A 19,489-nucleotide genomic window follows, 5' to 3' on the forward strand; every position below is an offset into this window, starting at 1 on the left:
TATAGTTACCATCCCTTTGTAAGGGACCGCAGTGGTCTAGATAAACACATGCTAATGGTTTATCCGAGATTAGAAGGGGCGTCTGTGCTGGACGTCTCACAGTTGATACTTTCATTTTTTGACATATTTCACATGCTAGAACATAGTTCCTTGTTTGTCTTCTCATTTGTGGCCACCAGTATCTCTGTTTTAATAATGATACTGTGGCTGAGACGCCAGCATGGGTAGAAGCAAGCCCTTCGTGTGCCGCTATTATTAGTCCTAATCTGTGTTCCATGTTTGGAATTGCCCTATCCCCCACTCCAGGGATTCGAGCAAAAGGAACATTGTTTTCATCAGTTATGTATGAGTATTTTACTGGAAAGCCTTTAGGGAGTGGTTCTATCGAATCCTTTTCTGAAGCGCTGACAGCTTGTAATATTTCGCTGTCTATTTTTGTTTTTGACCGGGTGACGGCTGCTACGGAAGCCGTTTGCACAGCTGCTTTCGCGGCCTCATCAGCCAATGAATTCCCTGCAACGTGAACGCCATCACGTTGATGACTCAGTGTATGTATCACGTGAGTCTTTGGTAGTTCTTTTTGTAAAAGAGCTACTTGTTCCCAGAGCATTTTATGCTTGATTGTGCCACCTTTCGCATCCTTGAAACCGTTCTGAAGCCAGATCTGCAAGTATTCATTATAAGACTGAACGCAATAATACGAATCGCACACTATAAGTGTGGGGAATTCTCGATCGGTATTTTCAAGCGCCATCTTGAATGCTAGTAGTTCAGCTCGCTGAGCTGTGCAATCTCCTAGAGATTGTGTTTTAGTGAGGGTTGGTTTAAATTTCCCTTCGTGCCAACGACCTTTAACAATCGCGCACGCAGCACTGTAAGCTTGTTTACCCCCTACTGCGGGTTGTGCTGATCCGTCTGTATATATTATACAGCCGTAGTGCTCTAGAGGCAGAATTTCGGTTGGCGGAGGACATTCAAATTCATATTGGAGAAATTCTTGTGTTTTTAAGTAAGGATCAAATTCGTACACCACGTCTGTTGCAGCAAGAGAGTTAGCCCATTGTATCCATCTTGGATGGAGTGCTTTAGCATTTGGAATGCTTGCCTTTGTTACCGCCTCTAAGGCTGGTATTGGTGTCACGATTACTATTCGTTTACCTTGTGCCAGGGCTCGTTCTTTTGCTATAGCTGTCTGTGTTGCTGTAAGAATTTTTTCCGTTGGGCTAAATTTCATTTCAGCCTTAGTGTACAAGTGTGATTTGAATGCAATTGGTACCTTATCTCCCTCATTAGAGGTTAGGTATGTGAATCCGCATCTCCCTGGGATGACTCGGATCACAAGGTTGCGTGTATTATCACGGGTTTCTAATTTTGTTTTAATTAGCATGTCTGTTTGTAAGGATCTCAAAATTTCTGTGTGTGCTTGAGTCCAACTGGATCTTTTAAAGTCTGGTTTAATTAGATCATAAAGGGGTTTGACCCTTTCTGCGTAATTTGCAATATATGTTCTTCCGAAATTTAGGAAGCCTAGAATTGACTGTAGGTTTTTTAGTGTTTTAGGAGCTTGGATTACGGCACATTTCTCTAGGAAATTGTCTGCCAGGCTTTTGCCTTCACTTGATAACTCATATCCTAAGAATAGGACCGTCAGATGGGCAATTCTTGACTTTTTGAAGTTGAATTTGTAACCCTCTGCAGCGAAACCAAGTATTATGGTGTTCACTCTTTTCAAGTGAGTCTCCAAGTCATCATCTGTTAAGTAAATGTCATCGACATAAGATAATGCTTCATCATCATATAGTTGTAGTAATTCTGTTACTCTCGCTGAGAATACCCCCGGGCTGTTCTTGTACCCCTGGGCTAACCGACAGAATTGTTTTTGAGTGCCATTTACTGAGAAAGCTGTTAAATATCTGCTCTCTGGTGCTATGTTTTGACAAAAGAATCCATTGGAGATGTCCAAGGTTGTTTTGTATTTTTTGCGCACTATGTTATTCATTAGTGCAGCACTGTGTGAGTTTTGCACTGCAAAGGTTTTGCAACATGTGTTAAGGTGTCGGTAATCCAAAACTAGACGGTACGAATTGTCTGGTTTGGAGACCGGAAACAAAGGATTGTTCATTTGTGAGGTGCAAGTTTCAATCACCCCCTGGTATTCTAGCTGATCTAGTATTTCGTTTACTTGTTTTTTAGCTTCTTGCTTAATTGGGTACTGCCTTTGTGCAGTTGGTTGTGATTTTAACTGGACTTTGTGAGGAGGAGAATCCTCATCCCATCCTACATGATTTTTATATAAAGCAGGTGCTAAGGCCACTGCCCACTTTCTAGCAAGTGTATATTTTTTATGAATCGGTATTTGATTCGAGAAGGCAGGCATAATTACTTCTTCGCCATGAGGGCACTCCCTGACAAACTCTGGTGGCCAGTCTTTTTCAGCTAGAAGGATGTCATAGCCTTTGGAGAGGTTATCCCAAAATAGTCCCCTAATTTTCCTAGTCTTATCTCCCTCTATACGTAATGTTATCTCGTATATTTTGTGGGGCTTGCTAACTCTGGTATCTGCAGTTTCCACTTGAAGGTATTCATTCGTGTCCACTGTCTCCAGATGATTCATAAGGACTTTGCGAGCTATGCTCACCTCTGCTGCGCTGTCTAGCATTGTCTGAGCCCACTCTCCGTTTTTCAGTTGTGTCCTCAGTATTCTCGGCATTTTTAACTACCTTGATACTGGCTACCTTCTTTTTTGGAAATTGTGATTCCTTTTTCAGTTGAGCAGGTTCCTTGTCTTTGGACTTGGCGTGCTCTTCTGATCGTCCTCTTCTTTCCGATTTCTGCGAGGAATTCTGAAAAGATTGAGAGGGACGTGTATCAATGTCTTGATATCTATCAGGTTTTTTAATATTATCCCTATTTCTAAGGTTATATCTATTCCCAGAGGGGTCACTCTGGGGTGACCTTTGTCTCGGGTTTGGAGATTTCTCTCTTCGCCTAGGAGACCTTCCTCTGGACTGGAATTTCTTTTCTTTAGGATTGGATTGTTTATTTCCATCCCAGTTCTTTTTTGGTGAATTATTATTATTATTAAAAAACATTTTTTCTGGACTTGTAGTCAGTTGCGGTTTTACTGGTATTCCACCTAGACTATCTCTGCCTAGTTCTTCATAGGATTTTTCTATGATTCTGGCAATTTCAGCTGGTTGGTCTGCTATATCTGTCTCTTTTAACCTCTGGCGGATCGCCACGTTTGCTGCTTCACCTTTTATGTTGGCTAATAATATAGCCGAGACCTGCTTGAAGTCTTTCAGTAATTTCATACCAAGAGTTAAAGCAGGTTCTGGACCGTATTCATCTTGAATTTGTTTTAGCACGTCTGGTATTACCGAAATGGATGGAACACCGTGCGTTTTTGTATAGATGGAAGCAAAGACTGTACCCCAAGTGTCACAGTCCTCAATGTGTGGTGCGATTCCCATTGGGAGACATATAGTCAGAATCCTGTGTTTTTCCAGCGGGGTGGTGTCAGGAAACACCGCCTCTATTTGGGTAATTTTCTGTGCCAACCAGAATGGTATTTGTTCCCGTTTAGCCGGAACTTTACCTAGGCAGGATTGGATGTTCTGTGGTGTAATTTTATTTGTGTTCCCCTGGTGAGGGGTCAGCTGTGGAAGTTTAATCGCTGGCTGAATTGTTGAAGTCCGCATTACATACTGAACTAATTGTCTGTGAATTTTTAGTAGTTGTTTTAGCTGTATTAACAGCTCTGCTGCAGGCCTTCTTTCGATGTCTGGATGTGGTGTGTATCCGGCTAAGACCGGCCACGTTGCTCCTGGTCTTCCTAAAGGACCGAGCCTTGTGATGTGATTGTTATGTATTAGGGCGCCATCAAATAAGAGCAAATGCTCTTGGAATTTGAGTGGTACTTCCACCTCCTCGAAAGGAGTGTACGTTTCAGGAGGTTCCTCTACTTTGTAATAGTGGAAGTACTTTGTTACAGCATTTGCTGCTGGAAAATGTATCCATGAATAGTATACCTCTGTCTGCCGATATTCGTGTGCCTCAATTACGAATATGACTGTGCCACCTCTAGGTGTCAGTCCATTTTCTATAAGTTTTAAGGTTATAGATCTCCTTTTAATGACCGGGATGAGTATTATATCCCCGTCTGCTGCTTGCATGGTAGCATCAGCATCTGCTATTTCAGTGGCTAATCTAATTGCCTCTCTTTCTCCATCACTGTCTCCCATTTTACTGACAGGATGGTATTATTTTTGTTTGCAGATCAGGTTTCTTATGGAAACAGAGATTAGATGCACAATATTCTGGAACTGTTTTATCCTTCAACGTTGACTAGACCAAGAACCATACATAGGAGTTCCCTCCTGCGAGGTTTTGGAGGATATAATAACCTTTCACCCACTCCAGACGTCTTTGGAGTATTTGGGGAAAGGGGTCTGAGTGAGAAAGCACGACTGAGTTACTCTAAATGTCTTACGTTAGTTTTATCGCCCTTTCCAAACGCGTTGGGCGCCATGTAGTGTAGCTCCTATTTTCCCAATAGGCTCTGCGCATTGGAATAGTACCTACAGCAGTAAAGGCCTAGGCCAGACGTTAACTAGGTCTACTACTGTCGATACTAGACTTAATTTTTGGGTTTGCCAGCTAAGCTCAGAGTTCGCTAGAAACTTTCTCGAATGTTCAAGGAAGGATTAACTCCCCTGATTAGACAAGAAGGGATTTAGTTTCTGACAACCATAGAACATGACAACTTTGCTCTCCCCTAATCAAGAGTCAATCTCAAGAGTCGTGTGAGCACAAGGCAATTATTTTACTCAGTCAGTACGTGCATTCTTAGTCTCATCAGAATGTAGAGAAAAGGAAGAGACGGGCGTGTTCAATAAAAGGTGTTATTTATTGATCAGTCTCTTTTCTCGTACAAGAGAAATGGATCGATATTATTGCAATACTTATTGTTAAGTAAAGTGCATACATTAGAAGCAATAGTATAAAATAATACTGTAAAAACATTGATATGGTTTCTGAGCCATATGATGTTTAAAATGATTAAAATATATTTACATACACATATACATTTGACTAAACGTACTCAACTGGTGTTTCTAAATACGCCTACCCCGTGTACCTGACCTAAGTCTAATGCGTGGGCGGGAATAGAAAGTTACAGTTTAAGTTAAGTTTGTTTTTGCCAAGTGAATAACTAAAGAATTCTCTGTGAGGGGTTATTCAGTTCTGTACCTGAAATTTAGGATGAATGAGGAATGGTATCTCTTTCTCTGCTCTCGATATTCCAGGCTGCCTGCGAGGGCTGCCCAGAAGCGCCGGTGCTGGGTCTCTCGGCTTGAGATAGCAGCGCGTCTCTCAGCGCCTCAGGAAGGCGGGGCTGTTGCCTGCGGGGTCTGCTTCTGCTCTCGGCTTCGGCAAGTATGGCTGCTCCGTCTTGTCACCACGCGTGTGTTTGCATAGGGCAAGGTCGGCAATATTTATACCTTAAAGGTGCCGGGATTGACGTAAGGATGGACATAGGTACGTCAATAAAGATGTCATACGACTTGCTCGTTAGCACATTCTTTACTAAAGTTCTCTGTGAAATCAAAACAATGGCCGCACGGATTATCCAGGTTGTCATAGGTTTGATTTGTTATGAGAACGTCGTATGCCTTATCAGGGGCTGGAGGAATGTCGCTTGTCTAATTAGATCTCAAGCATTATGACCTAATCAGATAACACGTTCCTGTGCCGTAGTGTGACTGCGTCAGATAACGGTATCTGCATCATGGGGGTTTTCTTGCCTCATGGGCTGACTGTTAGTTAACTAGCTAGGTAGTTTAACCAGAATAGGGTCAGGAATAGGGGGATCGATTCAGAACCTATAGAAATACACGACAACCCGCTTCAAGCGCCCGGTGGCATCCATCAGGAGAAGGGCTCTCAGCATGCCACCGCTCCCAGGAGCGGAGAATGGCCTGCAGGGAACAGCCTATGCCAGGCTGCAACAGCCCAGCGCCCAGGGGTGCCCAGAAGCCGTGGTGGGAGCAAAATCCATGCGCTGGCTCCAGCACCCACCAAGCCCAAACAACAATGGACAGCCAGGACAGTCCAAGCAGAGGACCTGAGAACAGCCTCCAGGGAGAGACCCCAGATCCAGGGTTGCCATTCCCTCATGGTATGCCGCACCCATAAGGCAAGCCCCGCAGCCAGCGATCATCTGGCCGCCCAGAAGGCAAAAAAGCAGAGTTGTGGTGATAAAAGTAGAGCTCCCACATTGCTCCCCAGTGGTAGCAGGAATACAGCTGTAGTCGGTGGGTGCCGATGGCCTCTCAGGGGACAGATAAAAAACAGATATAAAACTTCGGCTAGCAGAGCCTCACGATAAGCGCCCCCCGTAAGCAGGATGTTTTTCTTGATTCATGAATGGAAGCCTATGATTGCGAGATTCAGGGAAGAGTCAGGTAGAGTGAGGATATCCAAGTCTAAAGAAATTGGAACGAGAGCAACAATTTAACAGGAGATCGACATGGTAGATCAACACAGAGAATCTCACAGGTAACAAAGTCATATCAAACTATACTACAAGGTAGTGAAATGTCTTGAGCGAAATGAGAGGAGTGAAAAAAGGGAGGAAAGGATGGATGGGAACTTTACTATCACCAATGCCAGCAAAATGATCCAGTAAGAAAGCCTTGTGAGTTTATTCAGGACAATTTTCTTTCAAGGCCAAGTGACAGATTTTGCTTGGGAATGGTCATGACTTCGAATCTGAAAAGGCTGAATTGTAAAAGATAAAGTCTGCATCAGTGTGGGTTGTGGCGGTCAGAACCTTCAATAATCACTGTGGATAAACAGGAAACTAAGAAACAAGAGTTCAACATTGAACATAATTTGGGATCCACCTGATTTAATTCTAGGTTCTGAAATTAAATCTTAACTGACAAGAACTGGACTTTTCCCCAAATCTGATGGAGGGGTTTTCACTTGTATGGATATTGCCAAGGCATCTTTCTTGCACATTTACTTTGTTTTTACTACATTTAAAGATGGTAATAGTTGACTCCCTCTCTCTAGTATCCATTTTACTACTCTCTTTATAAAAGCAGCTCTATGTGATAGTATTAATTTGGTCAGTCTTGCAATTTTATTTAAATTGAATTGCATGTTTTAGTTTCTATATCATAACACCATTATAAAGCGCTTTTTCGCGCCAATCCGTCGCACAGCATTCTCATGCCTCCTCTGACAATTTATCCAACAAGTATACCATAATTTTTCCATCTTATTAATTTTGTCACTCAAACTATCCATGATATTTTCTCATATTTGCATATTCGTCAAACGGAGTGTTCATGCCATTTTCCAGATTTCTCATGCTGCCACCGTGTCCATCCGGACCTCTTAGTAAAAACACGAATGAAGCATTCTTCGTTCAGGGCAGTGTTTATTTGTAAAAAAAACAATGCATTTCGTGCATTATATGCACTTCATCAGGGGTCACTATAGAAAAAACAATAAACAATCATCAAATTGTGGAATTATTTGCTTTACACATATTCATTAAAATTAGCACCTAATGACAATGCGCAGCTCTACACTCTATCAAATATACCACTGTTTCCTCTTTATTCTCAATCTGCAAGATGACTACCCTCACGGCCTAATAATAATGTCTTTGATTCTGGCTCGTTGTTACTTGAACCCTCAGGGGGGAACTAAGAGCGCGTCTCTGAATCTGCGGGCCTCCATTAATTGTGCTTGGGCGGAATCTCACCTCTTGACCTTGAGTGCTGTGTACATTCTGGGGCAGTTTTCATGCGGACACTCTAAGCTGCAACCTTCCCTCCTCTGTTCTGTCCCATCTCTCTGTTCCTCGGTTCTAGGACCTTTGTCTTTGGTTTGGGACTCCCTGGGTCGATCTCTTTGCCTCCCCTCACAACGCTCTTCTCCCCCCGGTTTTGTCCAGAGGTGGTGTGTCCTCAGGCTTGGGCAGTGGATGCTTTTTTGATTCCCTGGCCTTTGGGCCTTCTGAATGCCTTCCCTCCTATACCCCTCCTCCTGAGGGTGCTGCAGAAGATTCGGGGGGAGAGGGCGTTGGTCCTGTTGATTGCTCCCTTCTGGGCTCGCTGCCTTCGGTTTCCTCTCCTGTTGTGGCTGGCAGGGGCCAGTTTGTCCGGCTTCCTTTGGTTCCAGCTCCGCTTCAGTTTCCACCCCTGTCTCTTTCTGTCTTCGTCGTTTGCAACTGACGGCCTGGCTCTTGAGCGTTTGAAATTGGAGCCTTTGGGCTGTTCTTCTGGGGTGGCCCGTGACATTCTATGGTCAACATTGGGGCTCTTTTGTCTCTTGGTGTTCTTCGCATGGTGTGGATCCTGTGATTGGGGATCCTGCTTCTGTGCTGGATTTTCTCTGGGGTGGTTTTTTGAAGGACCTTTCCACTTCCACATTGTCTGCTCATTGGGCGGTGGTTAGTGCTTGTCAGGGTCCGGGGGCTGCCTTGTAGGTTGTTGCCTCTTTGGTTAGTTGGCTTCTTCTGAGCTTTAGGATTTGTCGTCTGGTCTCTCCTGTGATCGTGCCTTCTTGGGATTTGCCTACTGTTTTGTGGGGTCTGCAGTTGCCCCCTTTTGAGCCCTTGTTGGAGGCGGACTTGTTGTGATTGTCCACTAAGGTGGCTTCTTTGCTAGCCATCACCTTCGCTCATCGGTTGGGTGAGTTGGGTGCCTTGCTTATTTCTTTTCCTTATTTGCAGTTCCTGCAGGGTAGGGTTGTTTTGCGACTTGATCCAGCTTTTCTGCCTAAGGTTCCTTCCAAGTTCCATATGCAGCAGGAGGTGATGCTTCCTGATTTGCCTACGTAGGGGGGTTCCCTTGTTCCTTCTTCTTTGGGTGTTCAAAGGGCTCTTCAGATTTACTTCCAGCGTTTTCTGGAGTTTCGGCTTTCTCCTGCCCTGTTTGTCTCCTGTGGGTGTGTGGGTAAGGGGAAGAAGGTTTCCACTTCTACGATCAGTCGATGGGTGCGTTTGGCAGTCTGCCAGTCCTATAAGTCTGTGGGTCTGCCTCCTCCGTCTCAGGTGCAGGGTCATTCGACACGTTCTGTGTCCGCTTCCTGGGGTGAGGCGGCGGGGGTCTCTACCCAGGAGATTTGTAGAGGGGCCACTTGGCAGTCCCATCGCACTTTTTGTTCGGCATTATCAACTTGATGTTTTGCATGCATCTGTTGAAAGTTTTGCTGGTGGCGTTCTAAACGCTGCTGTTCATTGATCATTTGTTTGATTAAAGTTTTGTACTTTTTTCATGGATCCCTGGTGTCATTCGTTTTTCTTCCTGGTTCTCTGCTTGCGAGTTCCTCACTTTGTAAGGACTGGAACGAGGAGGACCCATGAGGGGGTAATGTATTGTTACTTACCGGTAATCTTCATTACCTCGATTAGGGTCCTCATCGTCCCAGTCCTCTTCCCTCCCTCCCTCCTGCAGTATTTGTCTCTGGGACTTGTTGATGACAGGCATGGTGGTAGGTGGGAGAGGTTTATGTGACCTTTGTCATTGTGTTTCTGGCGTCTTGATTGGCTGGTTGGAGGCAGGACTGCCTCACTTTGTATGAACTGGGACGAGGAGGACCCTAATTGGGGTAATGAAGATTACTAGTAAGTAACAAGACACTACTGCAGAAGTTGGTCAAACAGAAAATGTGGAGTAAGTGCGAGAGGCAGCACTGGAAGCCCTGCCACGCGCCTTGATACAAGTGTGATCTACTTTTAAATGCGAGGCATTCGTTAGTTGCATTTGAAACTTAGCTAGCCAGGTGCAGGCCTTTAACACCAAAAATGGTCATCACTAAACTCCGTCAAACCAGCGGGCCTTAAAATGAGAAATAAATAATGTATGTAGAATAATACAATGAGCAGCTGCCATATAAATGGTCAATGTACGGCCTATGGTGAAGGAAATGTTGTCAAAGAGAGACCTACGTATAGCATAACACATTTACACTTTGTTTTGTTGTAGGAGCTGACGTTTCTGAACAAGAAGGAAATCTGTCAGTGAGTAATTCTTTCATTGATATGCCTTATGGACCATTAGACTTATGCTGAGGATGGGACCATAGGCAATCCTATTTTAAAGCTGAGTTGAATGATGAGTATTTTCAGTTACTGTCAGGAATAATTCACTCTGAAGGCCCCATGGTACTGGCGAATGAGAAAATCAATGATTGATTTCTATCTAGAAAACACAAATTCTATTAATCTAGCAGCTCGCTCTGTGCCATGTAATAAAGAAACGCATCATCTGAATCAAAGGGAGAATACTAGAATATGGCATCAGTGAAAGCATCAGATGAGTGGTTGTGTAAGGATGAATGCATGGGTGTTGGTGGATTCTTGGATAAATACATAAATGTTTCTACATGGATATGTAAACTTATGGATGTGGTTAGGTAAATATATAAATGCATCAGTGTGAATAGATTATAGATGGGTGTTGTTGACATGTGGTTGGCTGAATGAGTGCATGAATGAGTTTGTAGTCTCTTCCTCAGAGGGAGCCTCTTTCCCTCTGTCTGGTTCTCCTTTCCTTCATTGGAAAAATGGGGACCCCTATATATACTAATGGACTTACTACACATAGGGAGGAAACCAGGTTAGGTAAAGGTCTGTAGCTAAGCCAATCAAACATTTGACAAAAACACACTTAATTCTAGGTACAAAAATTGTGAATAAACGAATTGGATCCCACAGGGCTCAAACTAATCACACATAAATGTTAGAAAATATATTCATTTTATTAATTTCCTAATAGAATTATAGAATTTGTTGTAAATCATATATCTCTATTTTAACCTCATACTATACATATGTGTGCAAATTTGATCTCACAAAATGATATTTTTATAAACAGTCATATATACATCTCAGGAATATTAAAAACGGCCAAGATAACCATAAACACGTATTGATAGAGGCAATGCGGTAGATAGGACTACGCGCGTTTCGGCATGTGGGCCTTCATCAGGTTACGGTCTATTGCACTGGAACTGAAATGAATAGTAGCACTCATGAGATGTGTACTGGACTATACTGAAGTCTAATCATGCAAGTGAGGATAGGCCAAACAAGTAATTGAAGAGGGCCTCCTCGATAGGTAGCTGATTTAGTAATGACAAAATAATGTTCTCATAGGGGGTAGACAGAATCCCACCGATGCTATAGGCATAAATGAGTAAAGAATTATCCTGAACTTAGTAAACTAGGAGGGAAAAACAATGGTAGATGTCTGTGCTTGGAATTGTGCGCTCACTCATAGATAATAGACACCAGGGATGACTAGATCGGAATTCCTCGAAATTGGTATGCATCCACAATATCGGCAACTGGTGCAGCATATGCCCTATACCGCCTTAGATTAAAATAGTGGCAATGGTCCGAACGTCTCATAAGAAGATGCCTCAGTTTAGAAAAGAGCGAGCAGTAAGCGGGGGTTATGTCACCGTGTACCAAAAACGCAATAGTTCAGGTGACCGCCATAGATGGTTCTCCTTCCTCGCACTCACAGAATGACTGCAAAAATAAACTTCCATGTCCACCTACGCAGCTACTCCATCACCATCATCCCTTCTTTTATTATGGAAGTTCCCGTGTATTTTTCTATTTTCTGCACATTTTGTGGTACCTCCTAATCCCAAAGGATCACCTAAATTGCCAACTGAGTTCTCCTTAGAGACATCATTAGGGATGCATAAGATTAGGTGACCCTAAACTAGCCTCCCCATCTGGTTATATGGAGGCAGAGTAGTCCTCCTCCATTGGATTGTAGACTCCGGGCCAATTGTACAGCCATGGCATTTTGCAACTCGCAGATTGCGCTCAATTGCAAGACGTAATTTGTGAGTCGCAAAATGCCATGTACAACAGTGTCTGAGACACTGTTTGCGATTCCCAATGGGGTCGCAAATTGCATGCCTCATCAATATTCATGAGGCACTCTCAATTTGCGACCCCATTGGGAATGGCTGGCTCTTCCAGTGATGGTGGCCAGATGAGCTCAGCAGACCTCCATGTCTGGGACTGCTTTTAAATAAAGCAGTTTTTAAAAAGAAATGCAGCCCGTTTTCCTTAAAGGAAAACAGGATGCATTTAAAAAAAGAATAATGAAACGTTTTCGTTTAATTTTTAAGGACAGGTAGTGGTCCCTGGGACTACTGCCTTCCCCATAAAAAATATTTGCCCCAGCTTTGAAAAAAGGAGAAGGGGTCCCTTGGGGACCCCTTCTGTTTTGTGAGTGCTTTATCACCCTCTTGAAGAGGGTGATAAATTGCGAGTGTTTTGCGACTGCAATTGCGGTCACAAAACATTCTTACATAGGCCTCTGACTAGCTATTAGGAAGGAACGCCCTTGGAACGCCCCTTCCTAATAGCGACTCACAATTCCTATTTAGCGAGTCGCAAAAAAATTGTGACTCGCTAAATAGGGATTGTACATAGCCCAAATAAATTTTGCATGTGCAAACGTGTTGTATTTCTGGCCCTTAATCTTATATTGTTTGACGTGCATAAGTTGCATTCAGGGGTAATGCCTACTGACCTATCCCTGTAAATAATATGTGGAAAATGGGGCTTTCTGCTTTTTTTAGTATTGGGGCTGTTTGCAAATATGTTCAGGATTCTTGCAATAATTACTACAGTCATCAGAACTACTGCAGAAGGTAGAATGATCACAATCATCTTCAAGGCAGCTGTCATTACATACAAAAGATGGATCACCAAGATCCTTTTAGCAAAAGATGGTAAGTGCAATTTAGAGCATGGCTGCTGCCTCCAAAAAGCAACACACCTAGTGGCCCCATCCCCCCACGTCACCACCTTCTTTGCTTCCTTCCTTCCTCTATCCTGGATGAAGTGAATACACAAGGTTTCCCAAAGAACAAGCCCATGGAGTGTACCCACCCAGTTACACTTCAGCACCAGTCACCACAATGCATTCTAGGAGGAAGCTAAGACCTACCCATCCCCGAAACCCTGATGAGAAGGGGATTTCTGAAACACTTACTTGAAAAATGCACTGATGTGGGTGGTTGGCCAATAGATACATAAACGCAAGTTCCATTGAAACTCAAGTAAGCATTATCAGTGGCTCTTAATCCTTTGACTTCTGTGGACCTTACCCCCCCTCTCCCCCTCCCCCCGTCCACCCCTCCACCAATCTCTATTGGGAGATGGGATCCCTGTGTCAAAGCAATCTCTATGATTTGAACCCGAAAACAATACAAAACATAAAAAAAACAAGTATACATCAAGCTAATACACAAGTTATTAAATATTACATTTAATTAACAAACAAAAATTTAAATATTAATGAGACTATTGGAGCTTTTATAATGTAATTTTACTTCCAAAAGACGAAGCGATATGCTATACTCTAGCATATTACGTTGTCAGTTTTCCTTGTAATGACGACTCTCATTTTGCCAGCACATACCAGTGTTTTAATTGAGGTCAACGGTTGCCCATGCAAGATGCCATTTGCTGTATTTGCTCTGCTCTCACAAACCAAGGTAAAGGATACTACCTTCATATTTAGTCTCCTATTTAAAATTCACTTACATTTACAGAGCGTTTTAAAATGTTGAATGTTTAGTTTTGCGTTTTGTGTATATGCACTTTGTTACTTTGTTAATCTGCTGACATTATTTAATTTTCTAAACAGTTGCGGACCCCCTGAGTTGGAGGTTCCACAGACCCCAGTTTAAGAATCACTATGTTACATGTTTCAGATCTGTGTGCTTTGGTTCTTCTTGAATGTTTAGTTGATTGGTGCCTTTTTCTTCCGTGCTAAGCCTTGCTAAACATTTGCTGACTTACCTCTCCGCCACTGCTGACCTTGCTGCATGAAAGCTCATAACCAGCCTAAGGAATCTGTAGGTGCCGGCCAATACGCCCTCTCACAAGAGATGTGTAAGAAAAGACCATCTCACAGCATCAGTGAGTTGAGTGGAATCCTTGCCTGTTGAGCGCATTCCGACCGTATACCATCTTTTATTGCATTTGTTACCTGCATTGTAGAAATTTAGCACCTGCTTAACTCCTTTACTAGTCGCAGAGGAAAACCCTATGATGATCTGCGTGATGCCATTGTGGTCTTTTGTGCCTGAGGGCTCACAAAGCTAACTGTCTATATGGGTCTTGCAGCTATCCGCTCCACCATTATCAAAGCTAATGAGTGTGGAAGCGCTGCATTGTAAGGGAATGTTTAATCGTAAATGGAGATGTGGGATCTTTCCCAGTTCAGTATACAAATCTTTGAGAGTATCTTGTTAGACTGGGATGCTGCTTCTTTGCATTGCAGGTTTCCAGGGTGTACTCATTGACTTTGCAGGTTTCTTGTTATCCGCAATCAGTTGGCAGCCATGCAGGATAGCTTCAAGTTTACCATGGTCTTAGAGGAAGGATAGCAATCCCCTGGGTTCATTTTTGTGATGAACAGCACAGATTTTATACTGAGTTAGTGAATGATATATTATTCCTCAATATGTAGTGCATGAATTACTATCCACTGATGCATTATCTGTATTCCACATGCATGATTGATCCTGAAGTTTAGACAGCAGCCCTTGAACAAAGGCAACCTCCAAAGCAATCTCAAGAGCATTTCGAATGTCAGAATCTTAATAAAATATGTATTTCAATCGGTCTATATAGTTAACTGGTGATTCTTCTTTTGACTCTTATCCAGACTATTTTGGTTGGCCTTATTTCCGTTACTGCATTAACAAGAGCAACTCTACCTCTACGTGAACAGTGGTCGCGCCTCCAGGCATTGTTTTGGAGGTCCTCGCTGTCCTCTTTCTTGCTACTTTCAAGTGCCCTCCTACAAGTCAATCTCTTGTAGCTTCTAGCTCTTCTGTCTGCTATTGGTGTGAGATTGTCACAAGTAATACTAAAGCTAAGCGACTATCTCCTCTGATCACTCCTGTCTTTTTGTAGACTTCCTGCCTCTCAAGATCATGGTGCTACTACATGATGTACAACCCCGTGCGGCAGCCAGTGTTAATTCGATCTTCCTACGCTCCACGTGCCTGGGCTGCACTTTCCTACGCCACGCCAGCCACTCAAGTACCTCCTTCTGCACCTACTAGCACACCATTTCTGTTCACCAGAGGTGGTGACTCGAGCTAGCATATATAAGAGAGAGTTTGCATGGTCTTCCTTGATCTTCTCACCTAGTTACAAAGGTATGGGGCAGGCAGAGCAGCCAGGGAAGAGGTTCTAATTCTATCCTTCTTATGACTATTTGGGATTTAGTTTCTCCTGGGAATCTTTAAGGCTCCTAATTTAAAATTTATGTCAGTTCTTGATGGCTTCCTCGTGTCCATATTGAGATGTCCTCCATGGGTTGGGAGTTGTTACTTCTAGACTTTTCTAATGTGTGTTTAATGTTTGTTGGATTTTCCTTGTCTACGGTACCTTCTAAAACAAAAGTGCTTGCTCCTAGACTCCTTAAGAGCACATCCAGTTTTTTTGCGATGCTCATGCAATACTGGGTAGACATCAAGTGGACAGGAGTTCTGTTATGTGGAACAGCTGCTATCTTACAGTCTTTGGTCGCCGTTTAGCTTAGCTTGCTCTTGATCACCCCAGGGAAAAGGGATAACTTATCCTGTCAACTAATGTCATTTAGTACAGATAGGGAGTGCGGAAACTACCCAATCACGTCTCTTGAGTCATGAGGTTTTCTTGCCTTTGAGTAACATCTGATCATGACCCACTGGGGTTCAAAGCGGTCCTGGGGTGGCTGAGACATCTTGAGTCCCAGATCAAGTCAACATCATTCATATAATAGGTTTTATTCTGAAGAAAAAGACGTAAATAATATCCCGCCCAATTGACCTGCTTTTCTTTGGATTTCATTCACAGTGTTCCTTTCTGGTACTCTGGACTCCCTCTTTCCTACCCTCTCATTGTTATAGTGTTTATTCCACTTACCTTTTAGGGACAGACAAACACACTTTTTATACCAATAAATATAAACAGCGGCTCACATTTAATAGCTTGAATAGCAAAACATGTTCTGACCTGGTTGACAGTCTAGGTGTTGGATCAGTCTCAACCCAAATACCGCAGGAGGAAACCCCCACTGTACCTTTGGCATGCCTGAGGTCATAGGGTAGAAGTTCTGCCTAACCCCATCCATCACTTCCTAGCAATTTGTTGAAAAACTGAGTCCCTGGCACCAAATCTGTAGAAGAAACTTTCCTTTATGCTTTTAGTCTGAGGCTACAGAACATTTATTAAAAATCTGTGATCATAGATCATAGAAAAGCAGGCAGAGGTTCTGTCTGGCAGCAACAAAGGAGATGGACTTCTCAAGGATGGCAGTATACACACTTATAGCAAATGCTGGAGGCCTCTGAAACAGGGTCACTTGCAACAGTTTCTATATTCTAAGGCGTAGGCGCTAGAATAAGGTCATGAGAAACACCGACCCCCCGCACCCATCTCTAACACACAAATCAGTTTTTGATATTTCTCTCGTGCCAAACGCAGCCTGCATCTCACAGCAAAGCAAATGCTTATGGTTAATACCTCAGGGAGGCCTACTGAAAAGGTAACTGTTTCTGGTTACGTGATTAAAATTAGCATGTGGTTGCTTTGGTATTTTTTAGGGGAAGTATTTGTTAGTATTGGAGTGGCTGTGTTTGTTGCAGCTGACCTGGAGACAAAGGCCCCTAATGAAGCAACATTGTAGGTATAGCAATTTCGATGCTTCGAGTCACTTGGCTGAACAGACTGCATCAGCAGAGTTTAGCCTTAAAGTGAGTAGCCAGAACAATAAAATACCCTCCACTTCGAGTAACATGAAACGAAATGTCCTAGCAGTGTGAGCGATCCCGACCCTTTCTATTAAGGAGACAGCGGGCATTGTTGCCCAGAGGAAAAAGCTTCAGAAGGATGCATTTTTACAGCATGAGTCGAAAAGAATTTGTCGAAAAACTACACATTTACCTACCTGCATTGACTTATTTCTTTCTTGTTTTTTTCTTTCGTTTTTCTCTTCATCTTTCTTTCCTATTTTCTATTACTTTCTTTCCTCCCTTTTCATTCTCCTCTCATTCTGTTTTCCATCTTTCTTTTGTTCTGTCCATTCCTCTTTCAGGTGACTTTTGGACTCTCTGTCTTTCTTTAAATTCATGCTTAATTCATGTCATATTCTTGTTCCTTCCTTTCTTTTTGTTATCTCCTGTACTTCCTTTGCCTCTTTTATTATCCCTTTTGCCTCTTGAATTCCTTCCATTTGCTCATTCTTTTTCTTTCCTTCCACTCGTCTCTCATTTTTTCTTTACAATATTTAATTCTATGTTCAGCTTTCCTTTCTTTCTCTCCTCATATTTTTATTTCTTTGGTTCCATTCTGTTTTTGAACTCCTCCACCTTTTGCCCAACGCACTGTTGTACCACTGTAAGTTGTAGGTCTTTCCTTCTGGCTTGAATGACCTGCAAACAAGGGGTAAAAGTTAACAAAGGCTGTAAAACACTTTTTATCTGTCTCAGGCACCCACGCTCAAGTTGGCATAGCAGGGGCTTTCCTACGCCCTTGTTAGCTGCACCCTGAAAGAAGAATGATATGAATAGGTGTCATAAGATGAAGATGTACAAAAGGGGGTGGTGATGGACGGAGCATCTGAACCAATCAAACACTCACACCCAGTCAACAGATCTGGGTCGAATCCATCACCGTTCTTTAGCCCACTCTGCCACCCCAGTTCGGACATGGCCATATGCAAATCAGTCTGGCCCTGTGCCTCATGGGAACAGTCCAGCCCGAACTGCCAAGCCAGGCCTTCCCTGGACCGGAAACAAGCTTCTTAGGACTGGTTTCCGGCATTTCAGCCGTCTTCAGCCAGGCTTGCTTGAATCCAGTGGCAAAGTGAGCAAGGGACTCACGTCTGAGCATACCCTGCCAACTTATGGCGAACAAAGCGGTACAAAAGGGGGTGGTGATGGACGGAGCAACTGAACCAATCAAACACTCACACCCAGTCAACAGATTTGGGTTTAATCCATCACCGTTCTTTAGCCCACTCTGCCACCCCAGTTCAGACATGGCCATATGCAAATCAGTCTGACCCTGTGCCTCATGGGAACAGTCCAGCCCGAACTGCCAAGCCATGTCTTCCCTGGACCGGAATCAAGCTCCCCAGGACCGGTTTCTGGCATTACAGCCGTCTTCAGCCGGGCTTACTTGACTCCAGTGGCAAAGTGAGCAAGGGACTCAAGTTTGAGCATACCCTGCCAACTTATGGCGAACTAAGCGGTACAAAAGGGGGTGGTGATGGATGGAGCATCTGAACCAATCAAACACTCACTCCCAGTCAACAGATCTGGGTTGAATCCATCACCGTTCTTTACCCCACTCTGCCACCCCAGTTCAGACATGGCCAAATGCAAATCAGTCTGACCCTGTGCCTCATGGGAACAGTCCAGCCCGAACTACCAAGCCATGCCTTCCCTGGACCGGAAACAAGCTTCCTAGGACCGGTTACTGGCATTTTATCCGTCTTCAGCCAGGCTTGCTTGAATCCAGTGGCAAAGTGAGCAAGGGACTCACGTCTGAGCATACCCTGCCAACTTATGGTGAACAAAGCGGTACAAAAGGGAGTGGTGATGGACGGACCATCTGAACCAATCAAACACTCACACCCAGACAACAGATCAGGGTTGAATCCATCACCGTTCTTTAGCCCACTCTGCCACCCCAGTTCAGACATGGCCATATGCAAATCAGTCTGACCCTGTGCCTCATGGGAACAGTCCAGCCCGAACTGCCAAGCCATGCCTTCCCTGGACCGGAAACGTGCTTCCTAGGACCGGTATCTGGCATTTCAGCCATCTTCAGCCAGGTTTGCTTGAATCCAGTGGCAAAGTTAGCAAGGGACTCACGTCTGAGCATACCCTGCCAACTTATGCCGAACAAAGCGGTACAAAAGGATCTATGTTCAGCTTTCCTTTCTTTGTCTCCTGATATTTTTATTTCTTTGGTTCTTTCTACAACTCTTTTTTTCAAGTTTCATTCTTTTATTCCCCCTACCAGTCTTTTTCCCTTTCTGTCCTTCTCTTTTTCCATTCTTCTATCGTGCCTATGTTTCATCCTGATTCCTTTTAACTGTTCTTCTTTCTGTTCTTCTTTGCATTTTTCTTTCTTTCCTTCAAGCTATTTCTTTTTATTTGACTCTATCTTATTTGTTCTTTTATATTAAAAATACATTCTCTTCCATTCTGTTTTTTGAACTCCTCCACCTCTTGCCCAACCCACTGTTGTACCACTGTAAGTTGTAGGTCTTTCCTTCTGGCTTGAATGACCTGCAAGCCAGGGGTAAAAGTTAAGAAAGGCTGTAAAACACTTTTTATCTGTCTCAGGCACCCACGCTCAAGTTGACATAGCAGGGGCTTTCCTACGCCCTTGTTAGCTGCACCCTGAAAGACGAATGATATGAAT

General features: G+C 43.5%; 2 protein-coding genes across 3 annotated transcripts in view; one reads left to right on the plus strand and one right to left on the minus strand.

Annotated features, from left to right (window-relative positions):
* LOC144763928 (uncharacterized) overlaps positions 1 to 19,489 on the minus strand; it is a 168,533-nt gene that overhangs the window by 141,405 nt on the left and 7,639 nt on the right. The gene's annotated exons all lie outside the window — the stretch shown is intronic.
* Positions 1 to 19,489, plus strand: part of CIB4 (calcium and integrin binding family member 4) — a 178,444-nt gene that overhangs the window by 24,657 nt on the left and 134,298 nt on the right. For both annotated transcript variants that reach the window (XM_078649973.1, XM_078649974.1), the window contains exon 2: positions 10,008 to 10,042. In XM_078649973.1, coding sequence (XP_078506099.1) covers positions 10,008 to 10,042 — 35 coding nt within the window. The remainder of the gene's footprint in view (positions 1 to 10,007; positions 10,043 to 19,489) is intronic.

This window comes from Lissotriton helveticus, chromosome 6, assembly GCF_964261635.1.
Source record: "Lissotriton helveticus chromosome 6, aLisHel1.1, whole genome shotgun sequence".
Taxonomy (NCBI): Eukaryota; Metazoa; Chordata; class Amphibia; order Caudata; family Salamandridae; genus Lissotriton; species Lissotriton helveticus.